The sequence below is a fragment of the Narcine bancroftii genome, chromosome 4, assembly GCF_036971445.1.
Source record: "Narcine bancroftii isolate sNarBan1 chromosome 4, sNarBan1.hap1, whole genome shotgun sequence".
Classification (NCBI taxonomy): domain Eukaryota; kingdom Metazoa; phylum Chordata; class Chondrichthyes; order Torpediniformes; family Narcinidae; genus Narcine; species Narcine bancroftii.
The window spans coordinates 105,251,527-105,272,777 of record NC_091472.1 but is presented as its reverse complement, the minus strand read 5'-3'; the positions used below and the strand labels follow the sequence as shown (position 1 = coordinate 105,272,777).

Genomic DNA, 21,251 nt, shown 5'->3' with positions numbered 1-21,251 from the left:
TCTGAACTGGACGATTGTTGAGGTTTCAGAGGTGTTGTAGATGTTCCTGCTAGGTTCTGCTCTCCACCAGGATGTCATCCAAGTAGACAAAGGTGCCGCCCAGGTCTCAGCCCACCACATCCATCAGTCACTGGAAGGTCTATGCCGTGTTCTTGAGCCCAAATGGTATATTCAGGAATTCAAAAAGCCTGAATGGAGTGATGATGGCCATCTTGGGATATCATCAGGGAACATCGAGATTTGGTAGTACCCTCACACCAGATCCACTTTCGAGAAGATTGTCACTTTGTGCAGGTTTGCTGCAGAGTCCTGAATAAGCTACTCGTAGTAACGATCCAGAGTGGTGGCCTCGTTGAGCCGGCGGTAGTCGCCACGCGGTCTCCAGCCCCAAAATGCTTTACACACCACGTGCAGGGGAGAAGCCCATGGACTGTCCGACTGCCAAATAATGCCCAACTCCTCGAGCTCACAGAGCTTCTCTGGAGGAAGTAGTCTCGCCCTTGTGTGGAGCAATGGTCCCTTAAGGACGTGATTCCTGACACTGTTGTCAGGGCATCTCCACCATGAACTGAGGGGAAAGGATTGCCGGGAACTCAGTTAGCACCTTGGAGAACTCTTCATCCGAGCTGTGGACTGAGTTCAGGTGCAGTGCAAAGGTCTGGAAGGTCTCCGTGTGTACTAGACTCTTGCCCTAAGGTCCACTAGGAGGTTGTGGGCCCATAGGAAGACCGCTCCGAGGAGTGGTTGTTCCACTGCGGTCAGCATGAAGTCCCACGAGAAGTGACTGCCTCCAAACTGCAGCTCGACCCTACAAATGCTATAGGTCCATAAGCTGCTGTTGTTGACAGCCCTCAACACAGGTACCGCTTGCCTTCGTCCAGTATCCAACCCTGTTGGGGGCATCACACTGACCTCCGCTCCTCAATCCACCAAGAAACATCTTCCGGATCAGCGGTCCCATACATTCAGGAAGATCCCTCGATGGCTCGTTACCGTGGGCATCAGCGACGACTGGCTTTGTCGTTACCCTGAAACTCGCAGGGCGACTGGCATTGGTGGGCCTTGGTGCCCCATCTTTGGTGGTGGAAGCACTATCTCTCCTTAGACTCATCCCTGCCTCTTGCCTGCTGCTCCTTTCCTGGGCCTACCTTGGTCTGGTTGAGAGACTTCTTGACTAATCCCACGGGAGTCAAGAACTTCTGTTTCTGCTTCCTCAGAACGTCTGCCCATGCTGCGACTTTCCGGGGGTAGCTGAAGTCCGCGTCAGCCAGGAGCAGTTGTTTGTCCTTGGGCAGCTGCTCCAAGAATGCCTGCTTGAAAATGATGACGAGTTTGTGGTCTCCCAGGAGGGCAAGCATTTTGTTCAGGAGCGCTGATGGGAATCTGTCCCCTAGCCCATCCAGGTGGAGTAGCCATGCCCCTCTCTTTCACCACAAGAGTCCAAAGGTCTCAGTCAATAGGTCTTTGAAGGCAGTGTAAGTGCTTTCCAATGGTGGCCTGTGGATGAAGTTGGCCACTGTCTGCAATCTCTGGATCCAGGGCACTGACCAGCTGGTACTACCGTGTGGTCTCAGATGTGATACCCAGAATCTGGAACTGAACCTCAGCCTGATTGCTGCTTCATTATCCATCATTGGGTTTAGATTCTGTCTAAACCATCAGGGTCACCAATTATAGCCATCTGCTACGAAGAAACACACACTCGGGGTGTGGGAGGTTAAGTTCTGACTTTATTGAGGCTGGAAATGCTTTTATACACTTGGAGTTCCCACCATTTGGTTGATTGGCTGACATCACTCGTGTGAATAACAAAAATGCCTGGTCAACACCATTTTAGGGCTGCTGATCTTGTACAGCCCCAGCTTCCAACTGCACCGGTTCACTATGCTTGGGGTCGTGTTATGAAGGTATGCCATTGTTTATTACCATGCATTTTGCCGGCCCAATCTCCTTGATTGCAGGCCACCAGTCTGTTAATTTCTTCGAGTAGCAAGAATAACCCTTTGTTTCTATTAAGATGGATTCCATTTTTGTCGTTTTTATAAATGCATCTGTTTTCTGTTATTTGAATAGCAGTGAATGAAACTGCAGTTTCAACATACAACTCAGATTATCTGAATGGTTGAGACCAGGTCTACGTCAGATAAACTTTTTGGATAACTGATCACTGATCACCGAGACTTCCCAACCATGCCACCGATCCGACACATTCCCACTGCTGCCACTGATCCCCAGGGAGGCTTCCCAGCCCAGTGGAACACTCATTGTCTCCCAGGTCACCTGGGCTCCCATGCAAGAGTCCTGGCTCCAAATCCTCCCCAAGGACTACCACACACACTGGGGAGTTCGGTGTGGATGTGCGGTAGTAGGTTGAGAGGAGGGTTTGGAATAAGCATCGAGGATGGGAAGGAGAGAAGAGGGGAACACCTCTGAGCCAGGGATCCCACTCCTGCCTGAGAGGCCGCTCTCTTTGATGACATCAGGACAAGGGATTCTTTTGAATGCTTGCACCTGGAAGACATTGGCAAACCATTTGAGACAGAGAGTTGGAGAGAAAAGTCAATAGGGGAAAGTAAAGAAGAAAAGGAAAGAAGGTAGTTACCTAAAATGAGTACAATCCTCATTCTAATTTAATGTCCAGTGAATTTTTGTTCAACCTGTAAGGTCAGTTTGGCTCCGAAAAAATTTAGGATGAATGAGGATTTCAGAGAATTGGAGTTGTACTGTATTTAATTGTACACACATACCCTTAACCTTCGCATCCCCTTCTAACTATCAAAACTCTGGGAAAAATCATTTGTTTCTTTCAATTTTTAAACTTTTAATTATTGCATTAAAAAATTTACTCATGGCCCAATGTCACTCAGATTTGAAACAGCTGATTTTTTTTGCCCAAACATGGAACTTGATCTGAACTGGGATGCAGTCTTAGTGTGTACAACAGAACAATCATATCATGTCAAGGTGGCAAGTTTTTTGTTTCTTGTATCTCTCAGTAGCTTTTCTCGAGTTTTTTAAAAATCAAAAAATGAACCATATATAAGTTGAACTTGTATCACAGAATCAACATCGCTCTGTAATATATTACAGTCATACACAGAGTGCTTAGATGATGCAGCATTTACATATTTTACCTCCAAACACGTTACCATCTTCATTCCAACTTACCAAGAAGGAATATTTTAAGCCTCCCAAACTGTATCTCATATTGATTAGGATCAGCTTGACAGGGAGCTGCAGACACCACATTAGGAGACCCAGATTCTGCCTGAACTGTTTGAAAAAAAGATGGAATATTGACAAACAAAAAAAAATAAAATCACATTTTAGTCATTTTAAAATAACTGTACAGGCAAGGTCATTTCATTTCATGTGGGATGCATATGAAATGGAAGTTAGATTTAAACTTTTCAATGAGATTGTATGGCAGCAGTGTCATTACATTTGCAGCCAAATACTGCAACCATCCTAAATCATGCTCCTTTCTGGTAATAAGCAAGCAGCTTCTTACAAGTATAATGCTATTGATGTATTATTTACAATTAATATTTGTTTCTACTGTGGAGCCAATGCCTCAGAATCCATTACTGAGTTTGGTTTAGAAATGATAAAATCTCACCAGAATGCAAAATTAAAGCAGAAAACATCAGAAATATGCAGCAGGTCAGGCCACATCTCTGGAAATAGAAATCAAGTCAATGTTTCCAAAATTACTAAACGTTTCCAACTTTGTTTCAGTTATTCTTACTTCAGATGTGACCTGTTGTACATTACTGAAATTTTCTGTGTTTGCCTTAGATTTCGAGCACCTGCAGTTTTTGTTGCATTTCCCACTCACGACCTGATGAAAACTGCCTCAAGTACAAGCTAATAGTTCAGACAGCTTTTGATGCAAGATACCATGTTAATCATTACCTACATCTCCCCTCTAAATGGCAGATTAACCCTCTCATAGGGTCAATGGCCATCTAGCAAACACGTGCCATGAAGCGAGAAAGGGCATCCCTTGCATCGAAGGTTGGTCTGGCCATTCACTTCAACAAAAATTCCTGCAGCCATTTTGGACCTCACCATTCTGCTGCATCTGGGAGGACTTTGAGAGAGTGGGTCGAGACCTGTGCAAACACCCACTCACCTAAATCCATTCATATCCGCACTGTTCCTTCCTGAGGAGTGGGTTATCCTCATATCAAACCTCACAGACTGACTGAAAGGAACCATCATCATAATCTTTTGAGATGGATAACCAGAAGAACATCTCCCCAATATCAAACAGACCTTTGAGAATTTCATTACTAAGCAAGCAATTCTTATTTTATGATTTACTTGAAATCTACTCAAAAGAGTTCTGCATTGCTGGTAGTTTACTGAGTTTATTCCCATATACACTGAACAATGTCTTTTAGTGCCAATGAGCATTTACAATATTTGACAATAAAATTATCATATTGTAAATGTAAGAAAACAAGAAAGGTGGCAGTTCTGAACAGGGCATCTTATAGCAGCAAAACTATACTATCCTTTTTTGTAACTTTGTATAATTTCCACCAACGAACTGGAATTTGCTGAATTTAGATATACTTAATGTTTGGTCTCCAAAGTAACCTCATTTCAGGTAGGCACAATTTTTACATTGCTGCACCTGTCAAGTTGGTTGCCATTTCTTCAGCAGTCTGAGAAAACTTCAGCCCTTGTTTCATGGCACCATCCGATTCCACAAATTGCCTTCTTCTGAGGTAATGAGCCACAGCAGCTTGAATCTGTTCTGTGCGTACACGCTTCATGATCTAAAAATTACAATGAAAGTAGAAATTAACATGATGGACAATAAGAATCAATTTGACAAATATATACATCCAGCTCATCAACACCATTTAAAAGAAAAAATGTCAATAAATTTGAAGTTAGAAAGAATGGACAGCAAGTGGGGGGGAGGCAGGGGCAAGTGGGGGGGGAGGCAGGGGCAAGTGGGGGGGAGGCAGGGGCAAGTGGGGGGGGAGGCAGGGGCAAGTGGGGGGGGAGGCAGGGGCAAGTGGGGGGGGAGGCAGGGGCAAGTGGGGGGGGAGGCAGGGGCAAGTGGGGAGGGGGGGGGGAGGCAGGGGCAAGTGGGGGGGGAGGCAGGGGCAAGTGGGGGGGGAGGCAGGGGCAAGTGGGGGGGGAGGCAGGGCAAGTGGGGGGGGGAGGCAGGGGCAAGTGGGGGGGAGGCAGGGGCAAGTGGGGGGGAGGCAGGGGCAAGTGGGGGGGAGGCAGGGGCAAGTGGGGGGGAGGCAGGGGCAAGTGGGGGGGAGGCAGGGGCAAGTGGGGGGGAGGCAGGGGCAAGTGGGGGGGAGGCAGGGGCAAGTGGGGGGGAGGCAGGGGCAAGTGGGGGGGAGGCAGGGGCAAGTGGGGGGGAGGCAGGGGCAAGTGGGGGGGAGGCAGGGGCAAGTGGGGGGGAGGCAGGGGCAAGTGGGGGGGAGGCAGGGGCAAGTGGGGGGGAGGCAGGGGCAAGTGGGGGGGAGGCAGGGGCAAGTGGGGGGGAGGCAGGGGCAAGTGGGGGGGAGGCAGGGGCAAGTGGGGGGGAGGCAGGGGCAAGTGGGGGGGAGGCAGGGGCAAGTGGGGGGGAGGCAGGGGCAAGTGGGGGGGAGGCAGGGGCAAGTGGGGGGGAGGCAGGGGCAAGTGGGGGGGAGGCAGGGGCAAGTGGGGGGGAGGCAGGGGCAAGTGGGGGGGAGGCAGGGCAAGTGGGGGGGGGAGGCAGGGGCAAGTGGGGGGGAGGCAGGGCAAGTGGGGGGGAGGCAGGGGCAAGTGGGGGGGAGGCAGGGGCAAGTGGGGGGGAGGCAGGGGCAAGTGGGGGGGAGGCAGGGCAAGTGGGGGGGAGGCAGGGGCAAGTGGGGGGGAGGCAGGGGCAAGTGGGGGGGAGGCAGGGGCAAGTGGGGGGGAGGCAGGGGCAAGTGGGGGGAGGCAGGGGCAAGTGGGGGGGAGGCAGGGGCAAGTGGGGGGGAGGCAGGGGCAAGTGGGGGGGAGGCAGGGGCAAGTGGGGGGGAGGCAGGGGCAAGTGGGGGGGAGGCAGGGGCAAGTGGGGGGGAGGCAGGGGCAAGTGGGGGGGAGGCAGGGGCAAGTGGGGGGGAGGCAGGGGCAAGTGGGGGGGAGGCAGGGGCAAGTGGGGGGGGAGGCAGGGCAAGTGGGGGGGAGGCAGGGGCAAGTGGGGGGGCGGGCAGGGGGGCAGGGCAAGTGGGGGGGAGGCAGGGGCAAGTGGGGGGGAGGCAGGGGCAAGTGGGGGGGAGGCAGGGGCAAGTGGGGGGGAGGCAGGGGCAAGTGGGGGGGAGGCAGGGGCAAGTGGGGGGGAGGCAGGGGCAAGTGGGGGGAGGCAGGGGCAAGTGGGGGGGAGGCAGGGGCAAGTGGGGGGGAGGCAGGGGCAAGTGGGGGGGAGGCAGGGCAAGTGGGGGGGAGGCAGGGGCAAGTGGGGGGGAGGCAGGGGCAAGTGGGGGGGAGGCAGGGGCAAGTGGGGGGGAGGCAGGGGCAAGTGGGGGGGAGGCAGGGGCAAGTGGGGGGGAGGCAGGGGCAAGTGGGGGGGAGGCAGGGGCAAGTGGGGGGAGGCAGGGGCAAGTGGGGGGGAGGCAGGGGCAAGTGGGGGGGAGGCAGGGGCAAGTGGGGGGGAGGCAGGGGCAAGTGGGGGGGAGGCAGGGGCAAGTGGGGGGGAGGCAGGGGCAAGTGGGGGGAGGCAGGGGCAAGTGGGGGGGAGGCAGGGGCAAGTGGGGGGGAGGCAGGGGCAAGTGGGGGGGAGGCAGGGGCAAGTGGGGGGAGGCAGGGGCAAGTGGGGGGAGGCAGGGGCAAGTGGGGGGGAGGCAGGGGCAAGTGGGGGGGAGGCAGGGGCAAGTGGGGGGGAGGCAGGGGCAAGTGGGGGGGAGGCAGGGGCAAGTGGGGGGGAGGCAGGGGCAAGTGGGGGGGAGGCAGGGGCAAGTGGGGGGGAGGCAGGGGCAAGTGGGGGGGAGGCAGGGGCAAGTGGGGGGGAGGCAGGGGCAAGTGGGGGGGAGGCAGGGGCAAGTGGGGGGAGGCAGGGGCAAGTGGGGGGGAGGCAGGGGCAAGTGGGGGGAGGCAGGGGCAAGTGGGGGGGAGGCAGGGGCAAGTGGGGGGGAGGCAGGGGCAAGTGGGGGGGGAGGCAGGGGCAAGTGGGGGGGAGGCAGGGGCAAGTGGGGGGGAGGCAGGGGCAAGTGGGGGGGAGGCAGGGGCAAGTGGGGGGGAGGCAGGGGCAAGTGGGGGGGAGGCAGGGGCAAGTGGGGGGGAGGCAGGGGCAAGTGGGGGGGAGGCAGGGGCAAGTGGGGGGGAGGCAGGGGCAAGTGGGGGGAGGCAGGGGCAAGTGGGGGGAGGCAGGGCAAGTGGGGGGAGGCAGGGGCAAGTGGGGGGAGGCAGGGGCAAGTGGGGGGGAGGCAGGGGCAAGTGGGGGGGAGGCAGGGGCAAGTGGGGGGGAGGCAGGGGCAAGTGGGGGGGAGGCAGGGGCAAGTGGGGGGGAGGCAGGGGCAAGTGGGGGGGAGGCAGGGGCAAGTGGGGGGGAGGCAGGGGCAAGTGGGGGGGAGGCAAGGGGCAAGTGGGGGGGAGGCAGGGGCAAGTGGGGGGGAGGCAGGGGCAAGTGGGGGGGAGGCAGGGGCAAGTGGGGGGGAGGCAGGGCAAGTGGGGGGGAGGCAGGGGCAAGTGGGGGGGAGGCAGGGGCAAGTGGGGGGGAGGCAGGGGCAAGTGGGGGGGAGGCAGGGGCAAGTGGGGGGGAGGCAGGGGCAAGTGGGGGGGAGGCAGGGGCAAGTGGGGGGGAGGCAGGGGCAAGTGGGGGGAGGCAGGGGCAAGTGGGGGGGAGGCAGGGGCAAGTGGGGGGGAGGCAGGGGCAAGTGGGGGGGAGGCAGGGGCAAGTGGGGGGGAGGCAGGGGCAAGTGGGGGGAGGCAGGGGCAAGTGGGGGGGAGGCAGGGGCAAGTGGGGGGGAGGCAGGGGCAAGTGGGGGGGAGGCAGGGGCAAGTGGGGGGGAGGCAGGGGCAAGTGGGGGGGAGGCAGGGGCAAGTGGGGGGGAGGCAGGGGCAAGTGGGGGGGAGGCAGGGGCAAGTGGGGGGGAGGCAGGGGCAAGTGGGGGGGAGGCAGGGGCAAGTGGGGGGGAGGCAGGGGCAAGTGGGGGGGAGGCAGGGGCAAGTGGGGGGGAGGCAGGGGCAAGTGGGGGGGAGGCAGGGGCAAGTGGGGGGGAGGCAGGGGCAAGTGGGGGGGAGGCAGGGGCAAGTGGGGGGGAGGCAGGGGCAAGTGGGGGGGAGGCAGGGGCAAGTGGGGGGGAGGCAGGGGCAAGTGGGGGGGAGGCAGGGGCAAGTGGGGGGGAGGCAGGGGCAAGTGGGGGGGAGGCAGGGGCAAGTGGGGGGGAGGCAGGGGCAAGTGGGGGGGAGGCAGGGGCAAGTGGGGGGGAGGCAGGGGCAAGTGGGGGGGAGGCAGGGGCAAGTGGGGGGGAGGCAGGGGCAAGTGGGGGGGAGGCAGGGGCAAGTGGGGGGGAGGCAGGGGCAAGTGGGGGGGAGGCAGGGGCAAGTGGGGGGGAGGCAGGGGCAAGTGGGGGGGAGGCAGGGGCAAGTGGGGGGGAGGCAGGGGCAAGTGGGGGGGAGGCAGGGGCAAGTGGGGGGGAGGCAGGGGCAAGTGGGGGGGAGGCAGGGGCAAGTGGGGGGGAGGCAGGGGCAAGTGGGGGGGAGGCAGGGGCAAGTGGGGGGGAGGCAGGGGCAAGTGGGGGGGAGGCAGGGGCAAGTGGGGGGGAGGCAGGGGCAAGTGGGGGGGAGGCAGGGGCAAGTGGGGGGGAGGCAGGGGCAAGTGGGGGGGAGGCAGGGGCAAGTGGGGGGGAGGCAGGGGCAAGTGGGGGGGAGGCAGGGGCAAGTGGGGGGGAGGCAGGGGCAAGTGGGGGGGAGGCAGGGGCAAGTGGGGGGGAGGCAGGGGCAAGTGGGGGGGAGGCAGGGGCAAGTGGGGGGGAGGCAGGGGCAAGTGGGGGGGAGGCAGGGGCAAGTGGGGGGGAGGCAGGGGCAAGTGGGGGGGAGGCAGGGGCAAGTGGGGGGGAGGCAGGGGCAAGTGGGGGGGAGGCAGGGGCAAGTGGGGGGGAGGCAGGGGCAAGTGGGGGGGAGGCAGGGGCAAGTGGGGGGGAGGCAGGGGCAAGTGGGGGGGAGGCAGGGGCAAGTGGGGGGGAGGCAGGGGCAAGTGGGGGGGAGGCAGGGGCAAGTGGGGGGGAGGCAGGGGCAAGTGGGGGGGAGGCAGGGGCAAGTGGGGGGGAGGCAGGGGCAAGTGGGGGGGAGGCAGGGGCAAGTGGGGGGGAGGCAGGGGCAAGTGGGGGGGAGGCAGGGGCAAGTGGGGGGGAGGCAGGGGCAAGTGGGGGGGAGGCAGGGGCAAGTGGGGGGGAGGCAGGGGCAAGTGGGGGGGAGGCAGGGGCAAGTGGGGGGGAGGCAGGGGCAAGTGGGGGGGAGGCAGGGGCAAGTGGGGGGGAGGCAGGGGCAAGTGGGGGGGAGGCAGGGGCAAGTGGGGGGGAGGCAGGGGCAAGTGGGGGGGAGGCAGGGGCAAGTGGGGGGGAGGCAGGGGCAAGTGGGGGGGAGGCAGGGGCAAGTGGGGGGGAGGCAGGGGCAAGTGGGGGGGAGGCAGGGGCAAGTGGGGGGGAGGCAGGGGCAAGTGGGGGGGAGGCAGGGGCAAGTGGGGGGGAGGCAGGGGCAAGTGGGGGGGAGGCAGGGGCAAGTGGGGGGGAGGCAGGGGCAAGTGGGGGGGAGGCAGGGGCAAGTGGGGGGGAGGCAGGGGCAAGTGGGGGGGAGGCAGGGGCAAGTGGGGGGGAGGCAGGGGCAAGTGGGGGGGAGGCAGGGGCAAGTGGGGGGGAGGCAGGGGCAAGTGGGGGGGAGGCAGGGGCAAGTGGGGGGGAGGCAGGGGCAAGTGGGGGGGAGGCAGGGGCAAGTGGGGGGGAGGCAGGGGCAAGTGGGGGGGAGGCAGGGGCAAGTGGGGGGGAGGCAGGGGCAAGTGGGGGGGAGGCAGGGGCAAGTGGGGGGGAGGCAGGGGCAAGTGGGGGGGAGGCAGGGGCAAGTGGGGGGGAGGCAGGGGCAAGTGGGGGGGAGGCAGGGGCAAGTGGGGGGGAGGCAGGGGCAAGTGGGGGGGAGGCAGGGGCAAGTGGGGGGGAGGCAGGGGCAAGTGGGGGGGAGGCAGGGGCAAGTGGGGGGGAGGCAGGGGCAAGTGGGGGGGAGGCAGGGGCAAGTGGGGGGGAGGCAGGGGCAAGTGGGGGGGAGGCAGGGGCAAGTGGGGGGGAGGCAGGGGCAAGTGGGGGGGAGGCAGGGGCAAGTGGGGGGGAGGCAGGGGCAAGTGGGGGGGAGGCAGGGGCAAGTGGGGGGGAGGCAGGGGCAAGTGGGGGGGAGGCAGGGGCAAGTGGGGGGGAGGCAGGGGCAAGTGGGGGGAGGCAGGGGCAAGTGGGGGGGAGGCAGGGGCAAGTGGGGGGGAGGCAGGGGCAAGTGGGGGGGAGGCAGGGGCAAGTGGGGGGGAGGCAGGGGCAAGTGGGGGGGAGGCAGGGGCAAGTGGGGGGGAGGCAGGGGCAAGTGGGGGGGAGGCAGGGGCAAGTGGGGGGGAGGAGGAAGAAGAACGGATCAATTGGTCAGAAGGTCGAGGTGAAAGAGGGGAAGATAGCAAAGAAATTGCAACGATAGCAAAGAAGGGATGGAGGAGAGAAGGCGGACGGGAACATAATTCTGTACTCCCCGCAGGCCCACCGCTTCCGCTAACACTCTCCGGAATCGGTCAACAGAGGGCCCGCTGACTTACTGCATGACGGCTGCACCCTTCACTGCACAGCACGAAAGCTAAACGCCGCAGACTGTCGCCAAGCAGGCCCGAGGCCCGAAGCGGCGGCGACAGCAACGCCGACCTCGGCTCTGGTGCGGGTGGGCGGGATGTAGGAACCGCTGCGCTCACCCTCCCGTCGCTTTGGCGCCTCGTCTCGAGCGGTTGGCCTTCACGCCCATTGGCTGCGCGCGCGGGGTGAAAGGTCGCGGGGAGGCACGTGACCGCAGGAGTCGGCTGGAATCGCACGTGTGAAGAGACGGGGAAGACATTCTGGGTTAAACTTTCGATCGTGGTAAGGGCGACGTTTGCAAGTGTCGTTGGGTCCCACGGCGGTGAGGATGCATGCTCGACCAGAAGGTCAAATCCAGGACACCGGCTGACCCTTAGAGATTGTAAGCTGAAGCGGCTCATCGAGTCAGGCAGCATCTACAGTGAGAGACTGTCCGTTTCAGGGCGGGACTGAAGGAGGAAGCGGTGACATCAAACACACAGGAAGGGGGTAAAGATAATCGGGGAAGAAAGTTGGACAGAGTGCGGAGAGACGGGGAGAGGGAGAGTAGGGAAAGCAAGACAGAGGAAGGGGAGAATGAGAGTTTATTGTCATATAATATAAATTAAAATGTTGCGATATGCCCAGACAAAAAATAATAAATATAAAAATACATGCATTTGCAGTTGGTGCATAAAAAAAATTGATGCTTTTTCGGACAGGTAGATCTTTTGGTGGTGCTGGAATAGTTGATAGGATAGGGGAAACAGGGCTGGTTTCAAGCTAATTGGACCAATTGCTCCCATGTTAGGGTAATATCTACTCTAGTCTTGTTAAATACACACAACACATTGCAACATAAACCTTAATACCACATTTCAGATTTCAGAAAACAGCAACGATTTTAATTTTCTTAGAATTCTTAAAAATTCAGTAGTGTTTGTTTATATTTTGAGTTTTAAAACAGTACAGTAGAACTCCAAAATAACAACCTCCAAAAAATCGGATTGCCCAAGAGAACAAATTTATAAAAACTCAGTTGAAATTTAGGTTTAGTGCCACTGATGCCCAAATTTTGAACGTGTGCGCGAATAATACTAAATTGGTGACAACAAGCACTGTGGTGCCATTTTCAGCTGTGATTTCGCACTGAACATACTTTTAATATTTTGATTTATTTTTTGGTTTTCCATTTTACCAAAGAGATATAAAGTCTATAATAAACTTTATTTACATCTCTAAAGTTCTACAGACCTGCAAAAAAATGTTTCCAATTGGGCCTCTCAGCTCATAAGGACAGCCCTGGTGGGTGAGAAACTGTTCTTGACCTTCTATGTTGGGGAAAAAACTGTTCTTGATCCTAGAGTTGCTGGTGTCAGGCTGCTGTATTGTTAAAGTTTGTTTTCTTGTAATAAAATACAATTAACAAGTTAGTTAAGCAGAATAGCATTTGTTACTTTTGTCCAGGACAGGAGAGACAAAACCCACGTATTGATATATTAAAAATGTAATATACATGATCTACTTTAACTTTTGTTTGGCAGAAGGCAAACAAAAAGTCGCCATGAGCATTTCCCAATACCCCTACCAATAGAAGAAAAAGAAATAAAAGAAAGTCCCTTCAAAGACACAATGAACATAAGAAATAGGTACAGGCCTTGCGGCCCATTGAGCCTGCTCGGCCATTAAATGAGATCATTGCTGATCTGATGGTAGGCTCATTTTCATCTTCCTACCCAAGTGTTTATGGATTCTCTTCTAGCAGTCCTGCAGCATCTGCAGCAGCACGGACTCCAGATCAATCCATCCACAACCTGAGCTCCAAATCCAAACCTCTGATACAATCCTGTCCTCAGCACCCTTCAAATCCACTTTTCTGGTGCCCTCCACTGATTCGGTGCTCCCGCCGGAGTCTTGCAATCCCTCGTGATACACTGCCCAGGACAGGCGCCGCCATCTTGGGGAGACTCCATGGTTGCAAGATTTTTTTAAACAAATCCCCTTACAGAGCCGTCAGCATTAGTACTAAGCCGTAGGACCCTGCAGATCAGCGCTGTATCCCCACTTTCCTGGGTCTGCACCAGTGACATCTCTGCCGATACAACAACGCCACTATTTCTTTTCATATTCAGCCCTTTCCTTCCCCCCCCCCCCACAAAAAATAGCATGAATTAGAGGAGTTATAGATAAGTGTAGAAATGATAGGTCACTGATATTAACTGGGACAGGTTCGATTAGTTAGATGGAGCAGCATTTGTTTTGAGTACGTAGGAACATTTTCTGAAGCAATACATATGTCAATGACCCGACTTGAGGGATGATGACACACAGTTTGAGGAAATGAGGCTGAGCCTGTGCTTGATGTGTCAGTGGGCAGCACTTTTTGGATTGATGATCATAATACTATTAGTTTTAAAATAGTATGGAAAAAGATCAGACTGCTCCACAAGTAAAAGACCTGAATTGGGGCAAGGGTAATTTTGATGGTGTTGGACAGGAATGTGCAAAAATTGATCAGGGGAAGCTGTTAATAGGTGAAGAGGACCTTGTAAAAGTGAGTTAGGGCCAATGTGATCTTGTTAAAAAGCAAAGCAGCAGGTTTAGGGAATCTGTTGATGAACCTTGGTCGTGACAAGAGAGGCATGTGTCAGGATTCTGTAACTGGGATTGAGTCCTTTGAAGAGTATAATGAATACAGGTGAATAGTTAGGGAAATTAGAAGGCAAACAGGGGCAAAGATAACTTGACAGATAAGAGAGGATCGTAAAAGATTCTTGAAACATACTCAAAAGTATGACCAGGGATAAAGTAGATCCTCTTAAGGATCATTGTCATGATTAGATCTTGAATGAATACTTCTTGTCTGTATTTAATGTGTAGAAGGATATGGAAGCTTGTGAGTTTCATAATTATCTTGAAACATATCCACATTATGGAAGAGGAGGTGATGGTAGTCTTGAGGTACTAAAATGTGGACTAGTCCTCAGGTCCTGACCAGGCGTTTGAGGGAAACATTGAGGGAAGCAAGGGAAGAAATTGCTGGGGCCCTGGCAGAGTTTTTTTATAGCTTTGGGTGATGTACTGAAAGATTGAAGTCTAGCTAGTATTATTCCTTTTATTGGTGAAGGGACTAGCCTGGGAATTACATGCTGGTGAGCATGTGTCGTCAGATTGCTGGAGAGGATTCTAAGAAACAGAATCTATCTGTACTGAGAAACACCACATTTGATTATGGATATTCAATGAGGCTTGTGCTTGGGAAATTATAACTCATAATTTATTTTTGAAGAGATGATCAAGAAGCTGGACAAAGGTGGGGGATAGCCAAATGTTGTCCCTATGGACAACAAGGCCTGAGACAACATCCGGCAAGGTTGGATTGTTTGAAAGGTTGGAACATATGGATGAGCTAACCAATTGGATGTAAAATTGGCTTGGTGGTAGGCAGGGAGTGGTAGTGGAGTATTGGAAGCCTGTTACCAGTCATGTGCTGCAAAGATTGGTGCTGGGTTCCCTATTTGTCATCTATATTAATTACACGGATAATAATCATATTGCCAAGATGAGTACATTTTCTTATGTTTCCAAAATTGGTATTGTAGTGGACAGTGAAGAAGTTTGTTGGAAGTTACAACAGGATCTCAGTCAATGTAGAAAGTTAACAAAGGAATGGCAAACAGAATTCAGCAAGGACTGCACACACCCAAGGCTGGGGGTAGGGGGGTGTGGGTGTGGTTAAACAGAGACCTAGGGGAACAAGTACAGAGTTCCATGAAAATGGCAACATAATTAGACAAGGTAGGAAATAAAGTGTTGGGTGGGTTTGCTTTTAGTCACGGTGTTGGGAATTTGTTACTGCTAAATAAGACATCAGTGATTTCATACCTGGAGTGTTGTAGCAGTTCTTTGGAAAGTTTTGATAGGTGAGATAGGGTGCAGAGAAGATATTACCTGGACTCGAGGACTTGATTTATTAGGGGAGTTTGGATAGGCTGGATCTATTTATCCCGGAGCATGGGAGCCTTGTGAAGGTTGTAAGATCATGAAGGTTAAAGATGAGGTAGACTGTTAGCTTTTCTCAAGATGGAGGAGTCTAAAACTAGAGGGCGTAGACTGAAAGGTGAGAGGGAGAGGATTTAAATGGGATACGAGGAACAATTTTTCACAGAGGAGTGGAAGGTAAATGGAATGAACTGTCAGAGAAAGTGGTAGAGCTGGGTGCAGTAACAATGTATAAAAGACATCTGGGTAGGTACATGGATAGGAAAGGTCGAGAGTGATATCAGCCAAATGCTGGCAGTTAGGACCAAGATTGGTTGGTGTGTACGAGTTGGGCTGAGGATCTATATTACTGAATGTCTCTGAGCGCATCAAATTATGTGAAGACAGTCAATGAAAAGCAAAGAAAATCTGACACTTCAAGAAACATAAAATTTAATGCTGGAAATCTGACATTTAAAGAAATACTCAGCAGGTCTGGCAGCATCTTTGAGGAGTGAAACAATTAATGTTTGTGGTTGATGACTTTGCATCAGAACATTTGGTTAATGATACAAGGCATTATTATTTAAGTTTAAATTTGGACATACCACACGTTAACAGGTCATTTTGGCCCACGACCCTGTACCAAATAGTGGGAGGAAACTGGAGTCCCCAGAGAAAACCCATGAAGACATGGGGAGAACGTACAAACTCCTTCCCGACAGCATGGGATTTGAACCCCAGTCCAGGTTGCTGGTACTATAACAGTGTTGTGCTAACCATGCTGCCCAATGACACATTCTTACAAAGTAACAGTGTTAAATTGTGGGGAAGGCAGGACACTGTAAGGAAATGGGATTACTATATGGAAACACAGGCTTATACATAGAACATCAAAATCTAAAGCAGGGTTGAGGTTGTTGGGCATAGAGTGTTGTGCCAACCTAATAACCTACTCCAACAACTGCCTAGAATATCCCTACTGCATAAGTTCCATTTTTCATCGACCAAGACATGATGTTAGCATGTTTCAAAGAGGACACTGCCTGTAGAAGGATTTAGCGAGATTAAGTGAGGGGTCAGAAGTTGGTGGATTGAGTATAATGTGGAAAAATATGAGCTTATCCTCTTTGGAAGGAAGGTGGTTAACTGGAGTGAGACGATAAACTGTTGTGGTCTGAGGTTATAGTACAAAGGATTGGTGTGCAGCTACCATAAGTAACGAGGAAGGACAATGTTTGTTGGATTTAATTGCAAGTAGCATGGAGAATTTGATGCTGCCAGGCACTCATGAGTACTTGAAGTCCATGTGCTAATGTGGATTCTGTATTTATGAGAGAATGTGCTTACGTTGGAGGCTTTGCAGAGAAGGTTGAAGAGGTTAATTCCTGGCAGGATTGAGTTGATACATGAAGGTAAAATTAGCTTTTGAAGAACAAAAGTTGATTGAAACACAAAATTCTGCTGTGGGTGGGGGGGGAGGGTGGTGGTGGGAGGCGTGTAGTGGGGGGCTGGTGTTGATATGATGGAAATAAAGCAGTTGTTTCATATGGGGTATTGCGAACTGGGGTTAAATTTTCAGAATAAAGGATCAACCATTTCAGATGGAGAAATGTTATCACATCTGTTCAATACATTGACTGAATATATGTATTAGTGAGTCGCGGGGATGAGGAGAGAGTGAGAAAGTGCTGTTGAGGCCAAGGCTGGGTCTGCTGTGGTTTATTGAAGGGCAGAGCAGACTTGAGGTTTGAGGTGGCCTTCTGCTGCTTTCTCTTGTATTTTTGTTTGGATCTTTCAGAATGTAACAGATAGAGCAGGAGGTGCTTGGTGGAGCATGTGTGTAGGTGGTGTGTTTGGAGGTGCCATTTTATCCACCCACCTACATCAAGGACTTCAAGTTTATTGTCACATTTACCAAGATGTAGTGATGGAGGTTGTTTTGTGAGCAGACCAGTAGTCATCATACATAGAACAACAAGCAAGACCGTACAAAAGTACAGAGTTACAGATATCAGTTGGTACAGAGCAAAGGCAGCGTAATTTTACTATTCTGGGGTGTATTCTGATAATGGAAGGAAGGAAACTGTCCTTGAAACTGTTAGTGCATGATCTTGTAATTTTCTTCATAATAGGAGGAAGGTGAAGACTGTGTGGGCACGGAGGGATGAATCTTTTAACATGTCTGCGGCTTTTCCAAGGCACTGGTAGTTATTTTCAGTGACTTTGACAGAACAACTCTTGTGTCTGAATACGATTTCTCTGATAAAGTTGAACTTCCTTAGTGCTGTGATCACCTGCTTTCAGACTCGAAATCACTTCTAGAATTCATGTGGTAGTGTAGAGTATCACCAGCAAAGATCAAGTCAGGATTATTTCTGTCCACTCAGTTACAGATCATGGCTGCAATTTATTCTGGGATTCACCTGAAGCTTAAAAGTGCAAAGACGCCATGGGAAGATAAACTGAAATTGGCTCGATTTGCATGGATTTCACATCAGTGTTTTTTGCCCAACAAAGAACAGGTATGTACTTTGAACTCTTCAAGTCTCTTTTTGGTTTGGTTTTAAATTTAAATTTATTTCAACTTAAACGTACATACAGCATGGTAATAGGCTATTTCGGCCCACGAGTCTGTGCTGCCCAATTTACACCAATTAACCTACACCCCTGGTACATTTTGAATGGAGGGAGGAAGACAAGCCCCTGCGGTCACAGGGAGAACGTACAGTCTCCTTACAGACAGCGCAGGGTTCGAACCCTGGTCTTGATCATTAGTTTTGCAACAATGCCACCCAAATGATTATCTGATAAGCAACAAAGTTTCACCTTTAAAATCCAGAACACAGCAGTTCTCACTGTTCCGCCCAAATGATTGTTAAAATGTTTGTTTTCAAATCCCTGCCTGGCCTTGCTTCTCCTTACCTCTGTAACCTCATTCACCCTTTCTGTGCTCCTCCAATTCCAGCCACTTGCTCATCCTCTTCTCCTATAGTCCCAATATTAAGTCAGATCTTCAGCTCCATGGGCTAGATTTTTCTCACTGAACTTTAACCTCCTTTGTCTCTTTACATTATTGCATTGACATTTTCTACTTTCTTGGCCAAACCCTTGTTCGGCTGCCCTGAGAATATCACCTCCATATTCTGAAGACATAAGAAATAGAAGCAGGAGTCAGGTATCTGTCCTGTTGAGTCTGCTTTGCCATTCATCATAGCTAACGTGACTTGGATTCGGCTCCACCGACCTGCCTTTTCCCCATAACCCTTAATTACCCCACTCTACAAATATTTATCTAACTGTGTCTTGTTTATTTACTGAGATGGCTTCTACTTCTTGCTTGATCAGAGAATTCCACAGATTTACCACTCTCTGGAAGAAGCCGTTTCTTCTCATCTCTGTCTTAAATCTACTCCCCTGAATCTTAAGGCAATATCCCCCAGTTCTGGTCTCACCTGTAACAACATTCCTGTCTTATCTATACGTTTCATTTTTTAAAAATGTTTCCAAAAGATCCCTTCACTTTCTAAATTCCAGCAAGTATAGTCTCAAGTGACTCACCTTTTTGTCCGAGTTTACTTTTGTATGTTTGCACTTGCTTTTAAAAGCACTTGCTAGAATTTTGTTGTTCAGACTCCTCAATAAAAATAATATTTTCTAAAAGAAAGGGAGAATTTGAAAGGAGTGAGGTACTTGGGCTGACTGCAATAGAACTGACACTGCTTCCAGTCAGAATGGGAACTGGTGCATGGATGGAAGGAGAAGAAATCTCAAGAAGGAGCTTCAGGAATGCATGAAACCCAGCAGTAGTGATGGTTCTTTGGAGAAGCATCCATTTTAACACATCTCTTCCATCCCCTTGGCTCTGTATTGTCTCCCTTTTAAGGATTTATTTATTTTATTTTTATTGCAAATTTATCTGCTGCATCAGAATTTTTTTGCAAAAAAATTCTTAATTTCCCTTCTCCTTTTCCACCACAACCCACAACCTCCCAGATCTTTCATCGGTAACTTTAAGTCTGTAGTATGGGACTTTTTAAGTTAACATTTTCTAAAGAGAAATCCACCAAGAGCTGCATCAATTTGAGTGATTAATGATCAAATTCTCAATGCTTGAGCGTGGGACGAAGGAATGAGTGCTTTGAGAGACTAAAGCCAGATGAATAGGTGAAATGAGTGATTCTGTTGTCATGCTGGATGATCTGCAGGGATCAGAGTCAGGGATGGGATGAATTGAGCAGATGTGATGATAGCCCTCTCTTGCTTGTTCTTCATTGATTCATGTATTTTAACATTTGGCTGAACTTTCCAAGGTAAAACACACGTGAATTTCTGAGTGAAAATGTTGCTTCGCCAACTTTTTGAATACAATTCAAATAGGATCGTCTGCACCCCAACTTTGATTGCCAGTCATTGAACTGCTGGGCCTGGCAGCCTTTTCTGGGTGGCAGGTCTGTTTTGTCCCTCCCACCTGCTGTGTTGAAGCAAGGATGGGAATCAAGAAGCAACACAAAAGCCCAGATATCAAGACCAGAGATGAAGATGTCAAAATAAATCCAACAACAAAAGCCTTGCATTCCATGCATATTAAACAAATGGGTGAAATGATGTTCCCTTTAACTCACTTGAATGGCATCAGATTGTGTGCAATGGTTAGAATTTCTCATTGTGATCTCTCTCTTTCTCCAAATGTGAAGGTTTTGCTGGATTGGGTGAGTCATGCATTAACTGGATATTACAGCAAGAAGCTCCAGTTTGGGGCTGAGATTGTGGAAGGACTGTGGTCCTACTTGGATGATGTTCTTCACAGCAAAAAGCTACGAAAGTTACTGGAGAAGGGGAAGATCATCACCATTCGCTTCACAATGGTTCAGGTAAGGTGGCTCAGATCCATGCTTGCATCTCAGCAATGCAAGCAAGTCGCTGCCAGTGATCATTTCAGTATGAGCAGGAGTGGAAGGAACTGGTGGATGTAAAAGGAAGGAAGACTACACTTTCCCAAAGTGTTTTGCATTAATTGTGGCCATTTGTAACGTTAAGCAATTTGAAAGGCTGATTTGCTTACTGCTAGGTTCCACAAAGGTGGTGATGACCACATGTTTCAATGGTGTTGGTCAAGTGACAAAATTGGTGGGGTCGGCATTCCATCCCAGTACTTCACAGTAGCACTGTGACATCTTTCAAATCTCTGTAGGCGAGGGGGGCATACTTTGATAAAGTCTCATCTGTGCAGTCCTCCTATGTGCCCTTTTCTCTGAACATAGGTACAGACCGACAAGTTGACAAATGTCATTGGTCAACTGATAATACTTGAGTTGCATCTCCTTGACTGAAGTCAGGGCAAGTTCAAGGGGCTGAATGGAAGCCTCCTTTTCCTGATATTCCAAAACAAGGAGCCTAGAACCTGTTTCATAGACATTGGAGGGGGGAGGGGAAACTAAGGAGGTGTTCTGAAAAACAGGTCAGTCTACTAACATTGCAGACTTTGATTGCACTTGGGGCAGGCTCTGCAAGGTAAGGGATTCAACAATAATGATGGCAATACATTAGACCTAATTTAGTGAAAGTTTAATATATGGCGAGCTCTCCACTGGCCACCGTGACAGAGGTGCACCAAAGTAAAGGTACAAGGACTGCCTAAAGAAATCTCTTGGTGCCTGCCACATTGACCACCGCCAGTGGGCTGATAACGCCTCAAACTGTGCATCTTGGCGCCTCACAGTTTGGCGGGCAGCAACCTCCTTTGAAGAAGACCGCAGAGCCTACCTCACTGACAAAAGGCAAAGGAGGAAAAACCCAACACCCAACCCCAACCAACCAATTTTCCCCTGCAACCGCTGCAATCGTGTCTACCTGTCCCGCATCGGACTTGTCAGCCACAAACGAGCCTGCAGCTGACGTGGACTTTTTACCCCCTCCATAAATCTTCGTCCGCGAAGCCAAGCCAAAGAAAAAAAATAAATAAATTCAGACAACCATTTAGGAGATCTTTATACACTAGGCTGAAAAGTTTGGGTTCTTGGGAATTTGATTGAGGAATTTAAATTTACAGCTTATCCGGAGTTGATTCCACAAGCTGAGGCCAATTTATAAAATATTTGCCCAGAAATCGATTTGGAGATTAAGAAGCATCTTTGCAAAATAGCACTGGCAGTAGCAAAGAAAATGTATCGTGATCACTTGGAAATCCAACTGTCCTCTACTCATAGCAAGATGGATGAGGAAATGAACAGCTGTATACCTATGGAAAAATCACATATAACTTAAAGAACAAATATGACACATCTGTAAAAGTCTGGCAGCCAGACCTGGACCACATAGGGGCCCAGATACCGTAATAAAAAGGAACAAAAAAGGGTATAAAAGTAACTATTAGAAAAATTAAAAAGTAGTTTCCCCAATTGTGCTCTATATACTTAAAATATATGCAAGCTCTGATGGTGAACGGATCTGAATGCATGGAAGGGGGGAAGGGAGGGACGGACTAATTTGTTTTTG

The 21,251-nt window shown here is 51.8% G+C and overlaps 2 protein-coding genes across 4 annotated transcripts in view; one reads left to right on the top strand and one right to left on the bottom strand.

Moving 5' to 3' along the window:
- taf5l (TAF5-like RNA polymerase II, p300/CBP-associated factor (PCAF)-associated factor) overlaps window positions 1-10,965 on the bottom strand; it is a 33,205-nt gene extending 22,240 nt beyond the window's left edge. The window contains exons 1-3 of the mRNA XM_069932336.1: window positions 10,763-10,965; window positions 4,643-4,787; window positions 3,169-3,273 (exon numbers count right to left, since the gene is read on the bottom strand). Of these exons, the coding sequence (XP_069788437.1) occupies window positions 3,169-3,273; window positions 4,643-4,784 (247 nt within the window). The 5' untranslated portion in view covers window positions 4,785-4,787; window positions 10,763-10,965. The remainder of the gene's footprint in view (window positions 1-3,168; window positions 3,274-4,642; window positions 4,788-10,762) is intronic.
- Window positions 10,966-11,002: 37 nt separating this feature from the next.
- The window catches only part of urb2 (URB2 ribosome biogenesis homolog), a 48,398-nt gene continuing 38,149 nt past the window's right edge, over window positions 11,003-21,251 (top strand). For 2 of the 3 annotated variants that reach the window (XM_069932333.1, XM_069932335.1), the window contains exons 1-3: window positions 11,003-11,075; window positions 17,144-17,278; window positions 19,451-19,627. In XM_069932333.1, the coding sequence (XP_069788434.1) occupies window positions 17,153-17,278; window positions 19,451-19,627 (303 nt within the window). In that variant the 5' untranslated portion in view covers window positions 11,003-11,075; window positions 17,144-17,152. Of the gene's footprint in view, window positions 11,176-17,143; window positions 17,279-19,450; window positions 19,628-21,251 lie in introns of all 3 variants that reach the window. The other variant, XM_069932334.1, reaches the window with a different exon arrangement.